This window comes from Falco peregrinus, chromosome W, assembly GCF_023634155.1.
Source record: "Falco peregrinus isolate bFalPer1 chromosome W, bFalPer1.pri, whole genome shotgun sequence".
Taxonomy (NCBI): Eukaryota; Metazoa; Chordata; class Aves; order Falconiformes; family Falconidae; genus Falco; species Falco peregrinus.
In genome coordinates, this window is record NC_073743.1 from 23494872 (window position 1) to 23514310 (window position 19439).

Here is a 19439-nt window from a genome sequence, read left to right on the forward strand (position 1 = left end):
ATGGACATCGATTGTAGTCATGCTGGCCTCTGAGCAGTCAAGAGATCTGGTTGTCTGACCTGTCCATGATTTACCATACTCAGTGCAAGGGCTGCCACAGTTGCTATTTCTATGTAAGCAAACACTTTGGTATATCCAGGTTCTCAAATTGCCAGCTCAAATACTATTTGGATGCCATGTTGCAAATAGTGGTGTTGGTGGCCAGTGAGGTGCCATCTGGATGCTGTGCTGTGTAATGCTTGAATGTGTGCTTCTCAGTAAGGATCAATGAAAATGTTGTTATATTTTGCCTGGAGTGCTTTTGTATCTTGGTGGTGCAGGTGGGATGTAGGTTATTCAGCCTGATGGTTTAAAAGCTGGAGGAAATGCCACCTGTGTCCTAACAGGACTCTGGGACCAGCCAGTGTGGTGCATGGTATGAGAGCTCAAATGATGATGGCACATAAACATTTAACTCCAAATTAATAGGATGTTCCTGTTTTTGGAAGCTGCTCATCCTTTTGTTGGAGCCTGTGACTGCCTTGTAGACAAGTCAATAGTGAAGGAACACAAACAGTACTTAACTGTCATCTGAGTAAAAAAGCATGGGTCAGATAAAAATGGCAAGTCACTGCTCACTGAGGAAGGTTGGTCGCTGAACGCCATCTTAATATTGCCACTGATATCTCTTTGGATCTGCAACACGCAGTTACAAATGAGTGCCAGAGGAATGCTTCAAATTGTTATACACAGCTAGAAACCTTGCCTCTAATTCCAAAAGCTTAGACCAGTGATCCAAGAAACCCCTTTCAGTTAATTGAGAAGCAGTGCAATTTATATTGTGTGTTTTCTAATGCTTCACAGCAGCTCAAGGAAAACAAACCTATAGTTTGGCTTCTTGAAGATGGTTGAGCTCTAAGTGATTCTGCCTCATGAGTTTGCAAGATGTTTGAAGAAGGTTTTGTCCTAAAGCTTTTTAAATACCATGTGTAAATGATAGATATAAAGGACAGATAGAGGACCATGAAATAAGTCCGAGGCCTCTCATTTGGAGTGATCACAAATCAGACAGCTGATTAAGTTAAACTACCTTGTTTCAAAAATCAGAATTGCTATGCTAAGTAATCTTGAGCTATTTCACTGTGTGTTGGTTAAAGTGGAGTGTCTAGACTTTAGGTCATTTTGCCCTTGTGACCACTTGCATCCAAATTTTACTTCCTACATGTATATCAAAAACTGTGGTTTAGTTTTTCTTAGCTGCTCTAAAGCTGGGTTATTTTAAAGCCTGTTTTGGATATGACAAAAATGGCCTCATGTTATAGAGACATAACAGAGTGTTCAGGAGAGCTTCAGCTTCCAACTGTTGCATAGGCATAGTCTTGTCACAAGGGAAGCTAAAATGTTGGGTATATTGACTTCAAAATCTGTTTGATTGTTGTGTGTCTGGGTTTGGTTGGTGGATTTTTTTAAATAGTTATGAGCTAGAACATTATTAAAAAAAACAAAGCAAACAGAACCTACTAAAATTGAAGCAATGAAGTCCAAACACATTCAACATGTTTCTGATCAAGAAACTTCCTTTGTATTGAGTCACCTGGTGTAGTTGGGGCAGCAGAGATAAAATAGCTCTCAAATAAAGAAATGTGAGTTAATTGAATGCATTAAACTCATTAAGTCTTTTTGATACAATTTCTGCTTTTGATCTTAGGGCCTTTGAGTTATCTTGATGATGTCCCATTTAAGATAGGAGACAAATTCAAAACCCCAGCGAAGGTTGGATTACCCATTGGTTTCTGCCTGCCTGATTCTTTTCAGCTCATTAGAGAAGCACAGGTGAGTGATGTATTTTGCCTTTCTGCTCTCTTTTCCCCTCACCCTGGCCTCCAACATGTGGTGCTGTAAATTGCAAGTAGTCACAGTTTGCAGGTGTATTCAAATGTTAGTCTTGTTGGTCTTGTAGTGTTATTTCATATGCAAGGAAGTAATTGCAGAATGTCTGTTGGAATGTATAGAAAGATAAAAATATGATAGGCTGTACAAAAATTCTAGGAGGGGACGCAGCCAGCACAGCTGACCCCAATTGGCCAAAAGGATATTCCATACCATATGACATCATGCTCAGTATATAAACTGGGGGGAAAACTGGCTGGGTGAGCAATTGCATTGTGCATCACTTGTATATTCTAATTCTGTTGTCACTATTATTGTTTTCCCTTCTTCTTTTGTCCCATTAAACTGTCTTTATCTCAAACAATGAATTCTACTTTTTTCCCTGATTCTCTCCCCCATCCCACTGGGGGGGAGGAGAAGCGAGCAAGCGGCTGTGTGGTGTTTAAGTGCCTGCTGAGTTAAACTATTACAAATAGTTATAGAAATAGTTATAGGTCTAAATGTTACACTGACTAAATTTGAGTAGTATTTTTTTAAGAGGAAAAATAAGAACTGATACATCCATCTATGCTATGGCATACTTGCAGAATCTTGTTTGAGGATAACAAGTGTTTCTATGATCATATTTTATGGGTTCTCACAATAGTGAGATCAAGAAAACAATTTCCAGTTCTTGTTTTCTGTGCAGTTGCTGTAGGGCAAACAGGTTATAGCTTGGTATGGATGGATTCCAGACCTTTAAGGACCATTAATTCTTGGTAGCATAAAATCAATTGTTCTAGCAGAAATGTTGAAAATCTAATCTCCAAATGTGACTGATTGCAGTAGATGGTTCTGTGTTTTTCCCCCCCTTTCCTGCAACTCATCTGCTGGAGAGCTGAATATCTCAATTACCCTACATGACGGCTTTTTCATTATAACCATTAAACAATTACCTGATCATCCTAATACACATATTTCCACCCAGTTAAGCTGGTGTGGGAGAACCAAAGGAGACTCTAATGTCCTATTGCTGGCTTCATTGTGCTAAGTCTCCATTTTCCTGTCAAGCTGAGGCTCAAGTATAGCATACCCGATTGGACTGCAACACCTTGCATAATATAATGTGACTATGTAGACTATGCATCTTGAAGTGTAATTTGATGACTTTACAGCTGTAGCAAGAGCTATTTTTAAAAAAATTAAAATACAGGGAAGCAAATTTGCCCAAAGCCATATATTTGTATATAAATACCTCCCTTTTTTTTTTATAAAAAAAAACCAGCTTTGATCAATTTTTGTCTGTATATATAACCATATACATACAAACACAAAAACTGCAATAGCTCTGCTCGGGTAGCAAAGAATGTGTAATGAGTAGTGCCTAGCACTTCTGCCAGTGACTTGTTTTTCAAAGTCAACTTGCTGATAAGTTGTATATCACACCTCTTGAAGTCTTAGAGCTAAGGAAAGGGAAAACTGTTGTGGTTGAGACAACAGGTCTCCAGGATCTCACTGGAGCCTGCTATAGGATGGGATGCAATACAACATATAGCAAGTCCCAAAAAAGCCTAGTAGAGGCTGAGCAAGCCTTGCTGGCTTGTTGCTCTTTAGAGCTAGGAATTTCTATGACCTAGCAGTCCTGTAAGAAGAGCACTCCTGTTGGGTTATATGTTATTATCCTGGCAAGGATGTCTTATAACTTCTTAAGTCACAGGTAGGTTATACCCTGGACTTAACTTGTAGGCTGTGTTCTCTGAATGTTTTGTGGCTCTCTAAAGAACATTTGAAGCTGTTCATTCTTCATGAGATACTAAAGATTTAAGTGATTTAGTTTGTTCAGAATTTTGTCCTCTCAACCAGACTACTATGGTAGCCAGTAAACTGGTAGCAAGTAGCTTACAAATGTCTTCCTGTGCTAACCTGGCCCTGAAGGAGCTGATGTTAAATGAGAAAAGCTTGTGGGATTCTGTCATGCCAGTAACCGCAGCAAAATCTACTACTACAGATAGTTGTCATCTTTGGTGCAGCCCTTTGGCTGGTGAGCCACTGGCACTGGGGTAAGAATAGCGATACCTCTTAAACTAGTGGGTGTAGAACTCTTAATATCAAGTCCCTTAGGAATCTTTTAGGGGGAACTGACTAATACTGTATTGGTCTTTGGATGCAAAAATACCCTGTTATAGTCTTGAATAGCTTGTGGACAGGGCGTAGTTCAGTGTTGCCAGATCGGGGTATGATTGTCCATCTAGTAATGCATTAGACTTTCCCTTGCTACATCTGTTGTCTTGGGGGAAGAGGGTGGGAGGGCTGTGAAACTTATCTTGGGATGATCAGTAGCTCTAAAGCAAAACTAAATGTAGGAAGGAGGCAAAATATGATATTCTAATGCAGACTATAGACAGGTTTTGCTGCTAGAGGCAAAATGAACTATTTTTGGTGTTTTCTAGCTTTGCTAGTCTGTAGGTTATAAGAGATGCTGGGGAAAAAATTGATGCCTGTTCATGGTAATTCATGTAGCTCTTATTCTGTTATGTTGCTGTTAAAAGTAGTGGCTATGTTCATTATATTTTTTTTTTTTCTCTCTTCTCCTTTCCCTTTCATCCTTGGTCAGTATGACTTCTCGCTGGAAAAGCAAACAATTGAGTGGGCTGAAGATATCAACAAAACTGAAGCTGCCCAGAGAGAAGCTGAACATAAGGCAGAAGAAGCACTAGTGAACTCAAAAGCAGCTTCAGAGGTTAGCAACAAAATGGGGCTTTCAGAGGTACCTTGCCCTGAGGCCATGCCTCCTCCTATTAACCCCATCCTCGCTAGCCTGCGGCACAATAATATTCTTACTCCCACGCCAGCCAACAGCAGTGCTGTGAAGCAAAAGGCTCTCAGTCCACCTTGTCCAAAAGCAGACTTCAACCTGGCTGATTTTGAATGTGAAGAAGATCCATTTGACAAACTGGAATTAAAAACTATCAATGATAAAGAGGAATTAAAAAATATTCTTGAAATTCATGTTGGTACTACCAGGCCAGTTGTTGCCCAGCTGTTAGATAATACTTTGCCCAAAGGAGGGTCTGGGTCTGTGTTGCAAGATGAGGAAGTTCTGGCATCCATAGAAAGGGCCACGTTGGACTTCAAGCCCCTTCACAAACCCAATGGCTTTATCACTTTACCGCAGTTGGGAAACTGTGAAAAGATGTCCTTGTCTTCCAAAGTATCCCTGTCCCCTATTGCTTCAGTGAGTAATATCAAATCCCTGTCCTTTCCTAAACTTGACTCCGATGAGAGTGATCAGAAATCATCAAAGCTCACAAGTGCTTTCCACAGTACTACCTGTCTCCACAATGGCACTTTCCTCAGCTCTTTGCAGACTTGTGCTCAGAGTAAAGTGAGTGAACTGAATGGACACCATATGGTTGGTCTTTCCGCTCTAAATGAGGACAGCGACATAGAGACATCAACATTACCCTCTTCATCCAGGCTGCCTTCCCTGGCTGTGTCAACAGTTTGTACAGAAGAAGAATCATCTCAAAGCACAGTGACTACGGTAAAACACGCAGTAGATTAGAATCAGGGTTGCTGGGGAGATGTGGAGGTGCAGAGGCAAATGTTGCTTCTAAAATGTCATGTGGTTTTAGGTTCATTTAATGGGAGTGGTGCAGAGATCATGTGTGGTAGTTTCTCTTCATTTACATGGCAAACTGATCAGTCAAATGGGTCTTCATGCTGGCAGTTCTGAACTTCAGGTTATTACTCTGCAGGTTTTCCCTAAATCTGATATTTTTAGACTAATACTGGTGACTTTTCTTTCAGCTTCTCAGCTCTTGTTCATAGTTGCACACCTTTGAACTAAGTGTATGAGATGTCTTTGTACAGTCCTGCATTCTGTCTTATCCAACTGAGGTCTATCAGATTCTGAACCGCTCTTAGGTTTTGAGTTAAATCTCTGCTAGGTTTGTTTCTCGGCTTGCTGGAAATAAGGGGAAATTTGTTTTTATCTTATTCCTTCTATTCCTTGAAAAGCCTACAAGTATGTGCTGTCGTTCAGGGAAGAAAAAAGCACTTGCAGTTGACCTGCAGTGAAAGAATTGTCTGTGTATGTGTTTTTCTTCCTGATATCCTTTTAAAATCTAGCCTTTAAAAGGATGAGAATAATGGTGGTCTGAAATCTGGTATTTACTCTCTTCCTTGTAAAGGAGTGTGGAAGGATTGTTTTGTGGATACCAAAAACAGTCTTTAGGATCATCTCAGATCACTAATGTTACAGTTGATTTGTTGTAAAGCTCTGAGGCAGGGGTTTGACGCTTAATTTCCCCAAACTTGTAGCAAGTTCTAAAATTACTTTGGGGACACTTAACTTCACACCATCTGTTGTTTTTGTCTCTTTGTAAAGAAAAGTAGAGATTTGAGTAAGCTTGCAGACTTCTTCCCCCCCCCCCAAGAAACTAAGGTCTGGACACCAATACTTATGAAGCCTAGTAGAAATTGTGTAGTCAAATCCTCTAGCTGGCTCTAAAATCTGGCTGCTTCTGTCCAATATAAGCAGTGGTTCTGTGGCCTTACTGGCATACTGTAGTTTTTTGTGTGATACAAGTGACACTGCTTCTCTCCTGTTGTTCTTTCTCTCCTTTTCAGGCTTAGGTAAATGCATTGTTAATTGTGAGATACAGTATTCTGGCAACTAGTGTATTTGTCAGAGCACAGCAGAACAGCTGTTTATTGATCACTAGAGCAAATTCAATACAGTAAACTTTGGCAGAAGCAGCAATGTGTTGAGCAACTGCGCACTGCTACAGATCACAGGTTTGAGAGGTGATTGTATGGTTGTATGTAGCTCAGAGGTGAAACCTCAAAGTATGACATGTGACATCTCTAGGGATTAACCTGAAAGATCACTTACAACTAGATAGATGGGCATTCAGATGGTCAAATTTTCATTCTAATTATTCAAATATCTATGTGGGACTAAAACTTATTAGAGGCCAAGAGGGGAAGGTGTCTTCTTGAAAATGCTGTAAGAAAAGATACAAACTGATAAACAAAAAATAGTCTTACTAGGAGAAGTAATAAAGATCATAATTTGAAACTATTCTTCTTTGGAAGCAGCAAACCAAGAAACAGGTATGCTGGCAGAACTAGTTCTTTCTGTTTCAATTCCAAGACTTCAGAATATACTTGTTTCATATTTCCACAATATGGTCCCAGTGGCTGAAAAATGACAGCTGAGCTGCAAGCAATTGAAGTAAATGTAACTTATTCAGAGTATGAAAATGATAGAAGGAAGTCATAGTTATCTCTGTAGCTGGGAGCAGAAGGTTCATGTGTCCCTTTTCTTCAAGGTTACACAAGAATAAGCCTGTCCTTTTTAGAAAGCCTCAGGACAATCATATGTCCTAGTGTATTCCACAGCAATCTTATATATACTTTTTTTTTTTCCTCACAAAACTAGAAAATGTAACTTTGGATTTGGAGTGACTACTGGAGTTTATGCTTTACCAGTGAATATGATCTAGGGTTTTTTGGATGGAAATAAACTTGTGATTTCTCTGAGGCTCCACTGGTTCTGTCTTGGGTGGTCCCCTCTGAGTATTGTTTTTGAAGCTCACTGGTTTGCTTTTTGCAGCATTGGCAGAGAAATGACTAGTGAAGACAACAGGTTGGAATTAAACAAAACTGGTCAGAGACCTGATTAGTATGATGCATTTTATTTGGAAAAATTTCTGGTTACTGGAGGATGGGATACTCCTGGTGGGCCATTCAGTAGTATGATGTGTGTGGGCACACCAGCTGCAGGCAGGGTTCCTGGCCTCTGCATGAAGTCCCTAAAAGTAGGCACAGTGTGCAAGCACATACTGAAAGCACTGCATGTCTGCTTCTTGAAGGGTACTAAAACGCAAGTTTGAGATATAAGGGAACACGACTGCTGAGTTGACCAGTCCTGGCTTTGTCCCCTGCAATTTCTTTAGGTGTTTCCCTCTGGAAGTCACTGACCACAAGCACAGGTTGTTAAACTCTTATGTAGATTGAGGAGGAGTTGGTTTCCCCAGACTCTTGAATCTCTGGTGTCAGAAGCAGTTTTTGGATTTCTTGGCTGCATCATCCTTCAGTTTGCTAACCAGCTGATTTCAGGGCTACTCCAGACACTTGTTTCAGTGTATCCCATATTCTAGTGCTTTTTGCTCTGGCAAAAGTGCCTGGAGGAAGGGTCTGTGTGGAGAGCTTTGAACCCCTCTACTACCATGAGGAGAGGTTCTTGGGTAAACTAGTCTATCGGATGGAACGTGATTTCTTGGGCTTTGTCTCCTAGAAGAGAAATTCTTACCCTGGAGATGAAAATAAGAAGAAATGCAGAACAAAGCCTTTTTTTTTTTTTTTTTTTTTTTCTTTCCCCCCCTCCCCCAATAGATGGAACTTGCCAAAATGCTAATACATATTCTTTTTTTATTTTTCTATAAACAGGTTTTTGTTGTTTGTGGTGGTGGGGTTTTTTATGGTGGTGTTTTGTAGGGGTTTTGGGTGTGTGTGTGTTGGTTGGGGGACTTTGTGGGTTGTGGTGTTTTGTTGTTGTGGGGGTTAGTTTTTTGTTTTGGTTTTTTTTTGTTTGGGTGGGTTTTTTTAGTTTGGGCCCAAAGAAGGCCTTTCTGAAAGAAGTGGACAAGCTTTCAAGCAATCTGTTTGCTTTAAAAGGTATTAAGGAAAGGCAATAAACAGAGGCTCTTGGTCCACAGTGTAATTTCTTGTAGTCTTTTCTAATTTGATTTAAAATACAAGAAGGTTTTTAATCAGATGAACTGAAATGTGCAGATTTGATGGGGCAAAGTTCTGACTCTGCACTCCTGTTATCTTGGGCAAAGTAGTATAAAGTGGTGGATTGGTTCTGCCCTCTGGCAGCCTGGTTCCGCAAAAATGGGGCAGGTGTACAGCAGGGAATGTTACCTAGCCTTGTTGGTATACTGGGAATGGGACCAGCTGTTGGTAGAAAAATCATGTGCTCTTTTTAGCCAGTGTGCCACATTGCTCATGGCATATGAAATGCAGTGCTTTGAGTGTAGAAAAGGGTTATCTATTTCTCTTATCCCTTCTCATGGTCAAAAAAAATAAAGGGAAGTCTATAGGCAATGACTTTAAAATTATCACTGTCATTCAGACAGCGTAACACTGGGATGACCTGAACAGGAGCCAGCGTGTTAAGCTGAGCTGTATGAACATATAGTAGTCACAGAATAAACAAGTTTACAATTATTATGAGGGGGGACACATCCTTCTTAGAGTATAATCTGTTTTTGTAGAGTGTTGAGAGAAGAAATGATCGCTATGATTGCTATTCTAGAACTACACACAATTGTAATGTGTGCATCTCGCATGTAGAAGCCTGATCAGACCAAGCCTCCTTAGTATGGTAGTCTTATTCCCAGATCTTTCCCATAAAACCCTTATTTTCCCCCAGCTGTAGCAAATTCTACTCACTGGTGCATAATGTTTATAGTAATCTTATTTGTGTATTGTCCAACAGGTACACCTAGACTACAAGGAAAGAGAAATCCCTGTGGTAAGTTCCCAAATACCTGTGTGCTTGTACTGAAACATGTTTCTGAAAATCTCCAGAAGTAGTGTTCCTCTGAGTACAGAAAATCATAGGTGACGAGTAAACTTTGGGTGAAGGAAGCAATCTCCATGCTTCCCCTGAGGTACAGGGTTTGACTATATCATAAGGTTTGGTATTGAAAGGTTTTCATCCACCAGTAAGAGAGGGTATATTGTGAAGAGTCTGGGTTGTTGATTGTTGTTTTGAGGGTAAAAAGAGTATGGTGGGAGTTCAGACTACGTGCACTGCTTGGTTTCGTCCTAACAGTGAGTAGCTTTCCAAGGGCAGTCTAGAAAGCCTCTTGGATTAATTGCATGGGATATCCTGGTTCTGCACTAGCCAGAAACAGGGTGTGGGGGATGCAGAAGATGATCATCACCTCAGCCTCTGGGTTTTCCCCTTTAGGTAACGCATCAAGATTTCCCAGTGTCTAAAGTGCCCAATAACCCTAGCTGCACAAAGTGGTCGGGTGGCCCTGCTTCTGAACTACAGCAGGTCCTCTCTGCTAGTGAGAAGCAGTGCGTAGAGATGGTTGTCAACATGGGGTACTCGCCTGAGAATGTTCTGAAAGCCATGAAGAAGGGACAGAACATAGACCAGGTAAGAGCTTGTGCAATGGGGAAGAAACCCTTGACTGGATGCTGATTCTGCTAAGAAACAACCTTGGGTTTGCAAAATGGATGGGGGGGAATACTTTTATTTTAGCAAGGGGTTGCAGCCTGTAGCTGCTGTGAGATTATAACTGCTAGAGAAGTTGTCACCTGGCAGTAAAAGCTCCTAAAACCAAAGAGTGTCTGCATATGTTTCTGATAAGAGACTGCTTGAGTCGGCCATACCTGTGGGTGCTGGGTTAGAGCTGTGCTGAGCTTGGGATGGGCTCTTAGCTCTGTGTTAAGCTGGGAGAGGTACTGGGCCTTCCCAGGAGCTGCAAAACCATCTGAAGGAAGCTTAGTGTGGCTCTACACCATGCTTAGTGCTGTGTGACAAAAAAAAGTCAACTTCCATTGTTCTGTGCATGGGTGAAGATGTCTCTCCTTGTAGAGTGAGATTGGCCCCTTTGGGCTTATGACAGCCCCAAAAGGCTATCACAAGGCACCACTGACTGACTTTCTGGTTGTGGTGCTTCCTGCTTTGTGTTGCCTCAAATGCTTACTAAACCCAGGTCACATAGCATAAAGCACTGCAGGGTGAAGCATGGCTCTGGTTCTTGTATGTGCTTCAAACATTCTAAAGCAGGGAAAGTGTGGCCAAACTTTCGATGCTGGCTCTAGGCAGGCTGTGTACTGCACAGAGCATTGCCTGGTGGGACTGTGCCTGTTGCAGAGGAGTGTCCCAGTGACTTCTGCTTGTAGAGCCGATCTGCTTGCCCACTACATACACATTGAGAGCAGTTTAAGCTGTGCACTGGAGTGAACTGTAGTATCGAGTGGAAAAAATGTCCCTTAAGAGGGTGGTTTTAAATCCTGCTGTATTTGTAGGCTGTGTTCTTTTGTGTACCTAGCATTACCTATCCGACCTTTCCCTGTACCTCTCAAAGCTGAGAACAGATAAGAAATTTGGCAGCAATTTCTGGGTGTGTGAACTGGGATTTGCAGCTCACTCACCAGTATGCTGAGTTGATCTTAATCTGAAAGCAGTCAGCCTTTTGCATCAGTTTTTGCAGCTGTCTGAGAGGAAGCTAAAAGCTGACTGCTGGACCTACAGTTCCATTTTGAAAACTTGTAGTATAAAAAGAACAGTTAAACTTCTGCCTTGTGATCAGGCATGGAAGGCTAAGGATAGGCTTCTGAGACTGCTTTGACTAGAGTGGAAGATGATGTGCAGAGCTGATGGGAAAGCACAGGAGGACAGAAAGGCTTGTCTGTTTTCTCTGAACAAGCTCTTGCATAAAAAGCATCGCAACTCTACTAGGAAGGACTTTATCTCCATCCCTGGTAAAGTCCAGGGTGGAGTCACGCCTCAGCCCTTCTGCGTGTACAGAGATGGTATTCAACTATATGCTGCGAATGCCACTCTGCAAACTTAGTTTCTTTTCTTCATTCCACGTAGGTTTTGGATTACCTGTTAGCACATGGACAGCTTTGTGAGAAGGGCTTTGATCCACTTCTTGTTGAAGCAGCTTTGGAGATGCGCCAGTGCTCAGAGGAGAAGGTGAGGGTGCGATGTACTAAGGAATAGAGAGAATGTGCTGTGATGGGGAATTTCAGCAGAAGTTCCTCTGGCTGCTGTAATTTTGACTTTCATGATGATGCTGTCTTGTTTCCAAAACTGACTGCTGAAGGACATCCTTGCGGTAATAAAGTGAATATGTTTTAAAGCATTAGAATTCTTCTGCATTGTTTTATCGCTCTCACTTGCATGCATTTTTATGGGGACAGGATTTTTTAAAGATCCTGCTTATTCTGGTTGTAATGTTTTGAACCCAGAGTTCTATTGTGGGGTGAGGTGCTTGGTACAGAGATGGTTAATTTCAGAAGCAGCAAATTATCTTTCAAATCCTGCCAGCCTGCCCTGGCTGTGAATTTTCTTCCTTGTACAAACACGTGTTTGGGGAAGAGTGGCTGGAAAGCTGCCTGCTGGAAAAGGACCTCGGGGTGTTGGTTGACAGCCAGCTGAACATGAGCCGGCAGTGCGCCCAGGTGGCCATGGCCAGCAGCATCCTGGCCTGTATCAGAAATAGCATGGCTAGCAGGACTAGGGAAGTGATCGTCCCCCTATACTTGGTACTGGTGAGGCCGTACCTTGAATACTGTGTTCACTTTTGGGCCCCTCGCTTCAGGAGGGACATTGAGGTGCTGCAGCATGTCCAGAGAAGGGCAGCGAAGCTGGTGAAGGATCTGGAGCACAAGTTTTATGAGGAGCAGCTGAGGGAACTGGGGCTGTTTAGCCTGGAGAAGAGGAGGCTCAGGGGAGACCTTATTGCTCTCTCTAACTACCTGAAAGGAGGTTGTAGGCAGGTGGGGGTTGGTCTCTTCTGTTGCTTGTTAATTGGGAGAAGAAATGGCTTCAAGTTGCTCCAGGGGAGGTTTAGATCAGGTATTAGGAAATATTTCTTCACTGAAAGGGTAGTGAAGCATTTGAACAGGCTGCCAAGGGTGGTTGGGGGTGTGGAACCACCATCCCTGGAGGTATTAAAGAAAGCAGGTAGATGCAGTGCTTGGGGACATGGTTTAGTGATGAACTTGGCAGTCCTGGGTTAATGGTTGTACTTGATGATCTCAAAGGTCTTTTCCAATTTAAATGATTCTATGACATCTGTCTGACTGCTCAGTCAATTAGGTTAGTGCTCTTTCTGGAAGAAGCTGAAAAATGTTTTTGGGGTCTGGTTCACTGTCTGTCTGTTCTACCAGCACCAAAAGTACAGAGGCAGGAGCAGGTAGCCAGGGCAGAGGACAGCAGGATCTCTTAAAGTTTCCCAGCCTGTTGTGTGCCAATTTATTATATGAAATCTTTAGAGGTGCAACCTACCCCCCACCCCTTACATATTTACGCTTTCTTGCCTTTCTTGGGCTTAGTGATGAGCTCGCAGAGGAACTATGGTGTGAAGATGGGAGAAGTGACTGAGTTCAGGAAACACATTTGCTACTGTCTTAACTCCAAAATTGGAAACTGCTGATCTCCTGATCATCCATTTCAACCTGTTTTTCTAGTTTTTTGGTCATGTTTCCCCCCAAGTGGAACAGAGGCTCTGTAAATGGCACAGGGTTCATAAGTCTGATTGGCTGATTCACTTGTTACTTTATTTTTTTGAAAGCTCAGGGAAGATTTGTAGTTGATGTTGGTAGTATTGTACACAGTGTGTCCAGTAGGGTTTGTGCTAATCTCCCAAGTTTGCCCTAGATCTGAAGAGCCAGTTGATAGCAAGGGCTACTCTACTCTACTCTTCCCAAAGTCAAAGTAACTTTAAAAAAATTCAGATGCAGCAGTGGCTGCTAGATGGGGGAGCAGGGTGACATCAATCAGTCTGAGTTAAGCTAGGCTGATAAATTTCCTACTGGGAGACACACCCCCATAGACTGAGCTTTGGTGCCCTTGCTGAAGAGGATTTTGGAAATGCAGGACTGCAGACACAGCAGACTGAAGGTGAGGCTCTGTGGGCTGTTGCACCCATAGCTCTGCTGTTCCATCTCCAGTTAGAGAGAGCCAGGATGTACTTGGGGAGGAGGAATCCACCCCATGGAGTGCCCAGTCCCTGAAGACTGGCTCTGTGCTAAACCTCCACCAAGCACTGATCTTTTCTCTTGCAAATAATGGACTGTCTATGATCACAGAACTTCTCCAACTAATGAGCCAATTTAAAGAAAAGGGCTTTGAAGTACAAGACATTAAGGAGGTCTTATTATTAAATAACAATGACCAACACAAGGCTTTGGAAGATTTAATGGCCCGTGCAGGAGCTAGTTGAAAACACATGAGTGTGCAAAGGAGCAGGACTAGCCCTGCCACCTTCACATCCAGTGTGGCTTGCTCTCAGCAGGAAGGAGTCTAGCTTTTCACATACATGGGAGAGAGACTGAGCAAGCCCATCCACGTATATCACTAGCACTTCTCTTTCCACCGAGAGCCAACTTTCTTTCTTAGTAAAGGACATTTTAAAAACTTGTTTCCTTTTTCCAGCTTGGTCAGACTGCCTAGACTGCCCAACCTCTACTGGAATTCCACCTATGTAGAGACTGGAATGGTTTCTTCCCCTCGCTGTTGCACTGGAGTTGGACAGAATACTAAGTTGGCTCTGAAACTAGGATGCTTTGGTTCTTTGAAGCTGCTTTCATGGTATCTGCTTGTACTGAATTACTTGACTGTGTCGTAGTCCAGATCAACTGGTTAAATTTGACCTTTAGTGCAATGGAGTTTTATTTTTTTGGTTTAAAGTTAGTCTGTAACTTAGTAAAATACTGGTTCAGAAACTGTTGCTATGCATAAAGAGAGAAACTGTTCCTCTTAGGCTTTCTTGGTTGTGTGTTTTTTTTTTTTTTTTTTTTTTTACCCATGCATCCAACAACACTTCTGCCAGACATGAGCATCCAATGCTGAATGGTGTGCAAGTTCTCTTAAAACAGGTAAACTTTGAACTCTACCTGGACCTGCAACTTGTGTTGGTTCTTGAACCTGAAGGCAGAGATGGAGCTCAGTATTCTTAATCCTCCAGGTTTGTAGGATATTTAAGACAATGCCCTGCTAGGAAATCTGTTATCTTTTTGTTTTAAATAATATTGTGTGATGCAGGAGGCTTCTTTCAAGTGCTTTCTTTAGAACAAATATACTCACTGCATTATTTCCATTTCTCACACTGTTATAAAATTACATAATAACATCTAGTACTAGAAATCAGGTTTGGGGTTGTTTTTGATACTTTATGTTGTACATTGTTCAAGTTCTAAATAAAATATCAGTAGTCTCGAGGAATCTTTAATTTGCTAAATATTTTGATTCTGCAGAAGAACAACTAATAAAACCCTTAAATACAACTCCCAGTGTCATGGTTCCCATATCATGCTCTGGCTTCAGCAGATGAAGAACTTGCTGAATCCTGCCTGCCCAAGTGGTGCTTGTTCCTGTAGGCATGCATGAACACTGTGTTGGGCAGAACAACCAGAGGCTTCCAGGCAGATGGCTGCAGTGGTAGAATGTGCTGCTTTTTTCTGTGGCTTGCTTTTGTTGCAAAAAACAAGCTTAGAGATCCAAACTCATTGTTACAGGATGGAGCTGGGAGCATTGGACTTCAGGAGGGGAAAACAACTCCGGTGGTTGCCTCAGTTCAGGTTTTTCATAAGAGGTTTTAGCTTATCAGGACCCCAAAGGAGATGGCATTTCTCTCTATTATGTTGTTAACTTTATATGACCTTTTAAAACATTTGGGTTCAGCGTTCCTAGAATTCTCTGTGAGGTGCTTGACTGTTAATTATATACCTTTACTTAAAACAAAATGATGCTGAGGAGAGATGTAGCTGGTAAGTATCTAGGAAATGTAGAGATGGATGAGTAGGACCAGGGCAGATTGTCTTGCACTGTATCCTGTAGCATTGAGCTTCACTAGCTTATAGTGGTGGGGCTGAAATGAATTGTCTTAAGAATGACACTCAGCAACTGCTGTCTCTGTAGGTGTAGGTAAATCAGTTGCCCAGCTTGCTTTCCCAGGTGAGAAATGTGACAGTCTGAAATGAAGTTCCTGATTAGTCAGAAAAGCTGGAAAGCAAAACTCAAACTGCTTTACTGTCACTGCTGAGAGCATTTGGTTGTGTTGCTTGTTTTGGTTTTTATCAGGATTAATATCCAAACAAGTCTGTCTGGTCTGAGACAGTCCTGAAGGGGCAAGAAGTCTTGCCAGTGAAGAAACAACTATTTAGACCAAACCTCTGAATAAAATAATCTCTTTAGTTGTGTTACTGTGTGTTAAGTTTTTTCAGTCTCCCCACTACAGTAACAACTTCTGCTCCCACCTCTACAGCAGTCTCCATAAGCAGAGAGGTGAAGATGGGGAAGCGATACCTGTAAAGTTGGTCTCCTCCTTCCAAAGAGACATACCTGTCTGTGTCTTCCCTGGTAACACTGCTCTTGTTTCATCAGTGAGGTTTCTGGATTTACATCTGTATTGGGTTTGCATGGCCAGGTTTTGGTAGCAGAGGGACTATAAGTGTAGCTTCTGTGAGAAGATGCCAGAAGTTTCCCCCATGTTTGATAAAGCCAGCACCAGCTGTCTCCAAGATGGACCTGCTGCTGGCTGAAGCTGAGCCCGTTGGTGATGGTGGTAGGCTCTCTGTGATATCATATTAAGAAGGGGAGAAAAACCGCTGTGGAACAGCAGCCAGAAGAGAGGAGTTGAGAATATGTGAGAGAAATAACTGCAGACACCAAGGTCAGTGAAGAAGGAGGGGGGAGGAGGTGCACTAGGGGCTGGAGCAGAGATTCCCTTGCAGCCTGTGGTGAAGACCGTGGGTGAAGCAGGTTGTCCCCCTGCAGCCTGTAGAAGACCCTGAGCCATAGCAGGTGTATGCGTCCTGAAGGAAGCTGTGACCCTGTGGAGAGTGGAACCCACACTGGAGCAGGTTTTCTGTCAGGACTTGTGATTCTGTGGGTGACACATGCTGGAGCAGTTTGTTCCTGAAGGACTGCACCCTGTGGAAAGGACCCATGCTGGAGCAGTTTGAAGAGCTGCAGCCTGTGGGAAGGTCCCATGTTGGAGAAGTTTGTGGAGGACTGTCTCCCATAGGTGGGACCCCATGCTGGAGCGGGGGAAGAGTGAGGAGGGAGTGGCAGAGACAATGTTGTGATGAACTGACTACAGCCCCTGTTCCCCATCCCCCTGTGTCGCTCAGGGGGAGGAGGTAGAGGAATTTGGGAGTAAGGTTGAGCCTAGGAAGAAGGAAGGGGTGTTTTAAGAGTTGTTTTCATTTCTCATTATCCTACTCTGATAAGTAATAAATTAATTTCCTCAGGTTGAGTCTGTTTTACCAGTGATGGTAATTGCTGAGTGATCTCCCTGTCCTTATCTCAGCTCATGAGCCTTTCACTGTATTTTCTCCTTCCTGGCCAGCTGAGGAGTGGAAGTGATAGAGCAGCTTGGAGAGGATTAACCTGGTGACTTAGGGGTGAGGCAGTTCTGAAGAAACATGTAACAAGTGATACAATGTGATGAGAATTGAATGTTGTTTTGGGTGCTGTGCATCACTAGTTACTCTGGTACTGTTGTTCTCTCCTGTCAAGGTATGAACAAACTTGGCCTGGATGTGGGATCCAGGGTCCAGCTGGTGCGAGGCTGGACTCTGCCCTGCTGTTAGCTGGTGAGATGATGACTACATCCCTGGTCATACTTAAGACCTTAGGGCTTTTCCTTAGGTTCTCAGATCAGATTATGTACCTGGTATTTGGCACTGCTTTAACTTTTTGTCAGAGGTTGTTCTGCCTCCTTGTGCTAGCTGCTGCCAGATACTGAGCTTGTGAGGAGAAGTGTAGAGGCAGAGCCAAAACTGGTGGTTGTGCTTTGAGCCAGAGACTCCCTGAGCTGCCTCCAGATGGTTCTGGACAGCAGCAGCCTGGTAAGGACTCTGATACTGAAGAGCTGTCAGGCTTCCTACTCTGCTTGCAGATGGCTGGAGACCTGGTGGGATGAGAAGTGCTGCTGTGGTTGCTGCCTTGTTTTGAGGGTGACTTCTTTCTGGGATCCTACAGTCTGTCAGGCAGCAGGAGCTGTGGATACTCCTGTGCTCTAGGGCTGCAGCATGGCTCCTGCAGCTGCTTGGTTCTGCTGGAGCGCCCCTGGGCAGCACAGGTTGCTGACCCCAGAAGCCTGTGTTAGCAGCTTTTCTGCACATGGCCTGTGGCTGGGCAGCTCTCCATGCTGGGGAGGCTGCTGGCTTTTGGCTGCCTGTGCAGTGTTGTTTTGCTGCTGCCATAGGCCGTTCAGGTCAGCCACATGTGGCTGACCTGAAAGCTTCTGAAATGCCAGCTCTGTCAACAGGCCAGGTGTGAAGGGGATTTCATACTGATTCCCAGCCCCAGTTAATCTTCTGAAATCCAACATTTTTATGGATCATATTTACAACAAATTTTACCAGAGTTCTGTAGGAAACTTTATTTTAAATAACATCAATTATCCAAATAAAATACCAAGTGTTAATAGTCTTTGTTGTACTTGAATACAAAAGTGAACCCATTTTAGTTCTGTATTTATTTGATTGAGAGAGCCTGGCCACATACAATCTTAGACTGCTGTAATGACAATTTCACATGTGTTCCTCAAATTGAAATGAAAACCATTCATATTGGGTTAAGGTATTATTTTTGGGAAATAATTGTGATAGGGGTGTTATTGATATGGAGAAATAATGTGAAATGGGGACAACGGACATCGATTGTGATTGTATATGTCTGCCCAAGGAATGTGGGTATGGTGACTGGTCATGGGTGTGGTGTCTGGTCACATAGGCACACAGCTTTGAGGAGACGCCTGCCCTTCTTCCTCTAACAAAGGGGCTATTTATAAAAAGGATGAGAGACATTCCAATGTTATCTAGAGGAAGGGAGTGCTAAGGCTTCTTGCTGGAGAAGATCGGATGGTCACAAGGACATGAATCACCTGCAGACCTGCAGGACCACCACATTCCAGGCAAAGGACTGATAAGCTAATTAACATACAAAGCGAGAGTAAGCGGGTTTAGGTAAGGGATATGTATAGGCGTTAATTGAACATTCATTTGTTTTATTGTATAAATGTGAGATGGTTCGTCACTTTGGGCATGCACGCTTGTGGAGGAGCGATCCCCCGTGCATCTGCGCGCAATAAACATACCTACTTTATAACTTTCGAGTTATAGAATCCAATTCCGCAGTCAGTTTGGCGAGCCAGGCAGGAGGATTTCTGCTCGGCTGAGGGACCAGCTGTGGAGCGGACGCTCCTAGGCACGCCCCGGGAGATTTCCTCGGAGGAGCCTCCTCTTCTCAGCTGTTCACCCGGGAGCAGGAGAGAAACCCCTGGATCCACGGATAAAATGGTGTGTTTAGAAACGGGGCGGCTGGTGAGACGCACGGAGATGTCCGGCACGCAGCGTAGTCCCCAGGAGGAAAGGTACCTTGGGAGGGGGTTTGCTGACCAAGGGGTGGCCGCTAGCGATCTTGAGGGCAGATCGAGCAAACCCGAGGTTACTGCCATTCCTAAAAGCCCGGAGGCCTCGTGATGGAAAGCGGGGGGTGGGACGGAATAAGGCGGAATCTCACAGGAACAAGAGGGACCTCACAGCAAAAGTAAAAAAGAAACTTTTGCGTAGGGAAAAAAAAAAAAAAAAAAAAAAAACACCAAACCAAAAAAAGGAAAACATGGGAGTAACAAAATCTTAAATACTTCATAAAGATCTGGGAAGCTAAAAACTTCCTTTAGGTTGTCTTAAGATTTGGGGAATTCCTAGAATGTAACAACTGAAATAGCGCTCTGTGTCTTGTCTGTTCTATGTGTTGTCTTGTTACATGTTCAAAACTTGGAGTTATGAAATGTATGTTGAAAAATAATAATACT

General features: G+C 43.0%; 1 protein-coding gene across 1 annotated transcript; it reads left to right on the top strand.

Annotated features, from left to right (window-relative positions):
- On the top strand, positions 1-11747 carry LOC129783062 (ubiquitin-associated protein 1-like). Its single transcript, XM_055792723.1, has 6 exons — positions 1-13; positions 1688-1812; positions 4463-5392; positions 9359-9394; positions 9836-10030; positions 11480-11747. The coding sequence occupies exons 1-6, from the start codon at positions 1-3 to the stop codon at positions 11606-11608; spliced, it is 1428 nt and encodes a 475-aa protein (XP_055648698.1). The 3' UTR covers positions 11609-11747.
- Positions 11748-19439: the final 7692 nt, after the last annotated feature.

Coding starts and splice junctions, on each gene's coding strand:
- LOC129783062 (XM_055792723.1), top strand. Junction 1,813..4,462: donor AGCTCATTAGAGAAGCACAG/GTGAGTGATGTA, acceptor ATCCTTGGTCAG/TATGACTTCTCGCTGGAAAA. Junction 9,395..9,835: donor AGGAAAGAGAAATCCCTGTG/GTAAGTTCCCAA, acceptor TTTCCCCTTTAG/GTAACGCATCAAGATTTCCC.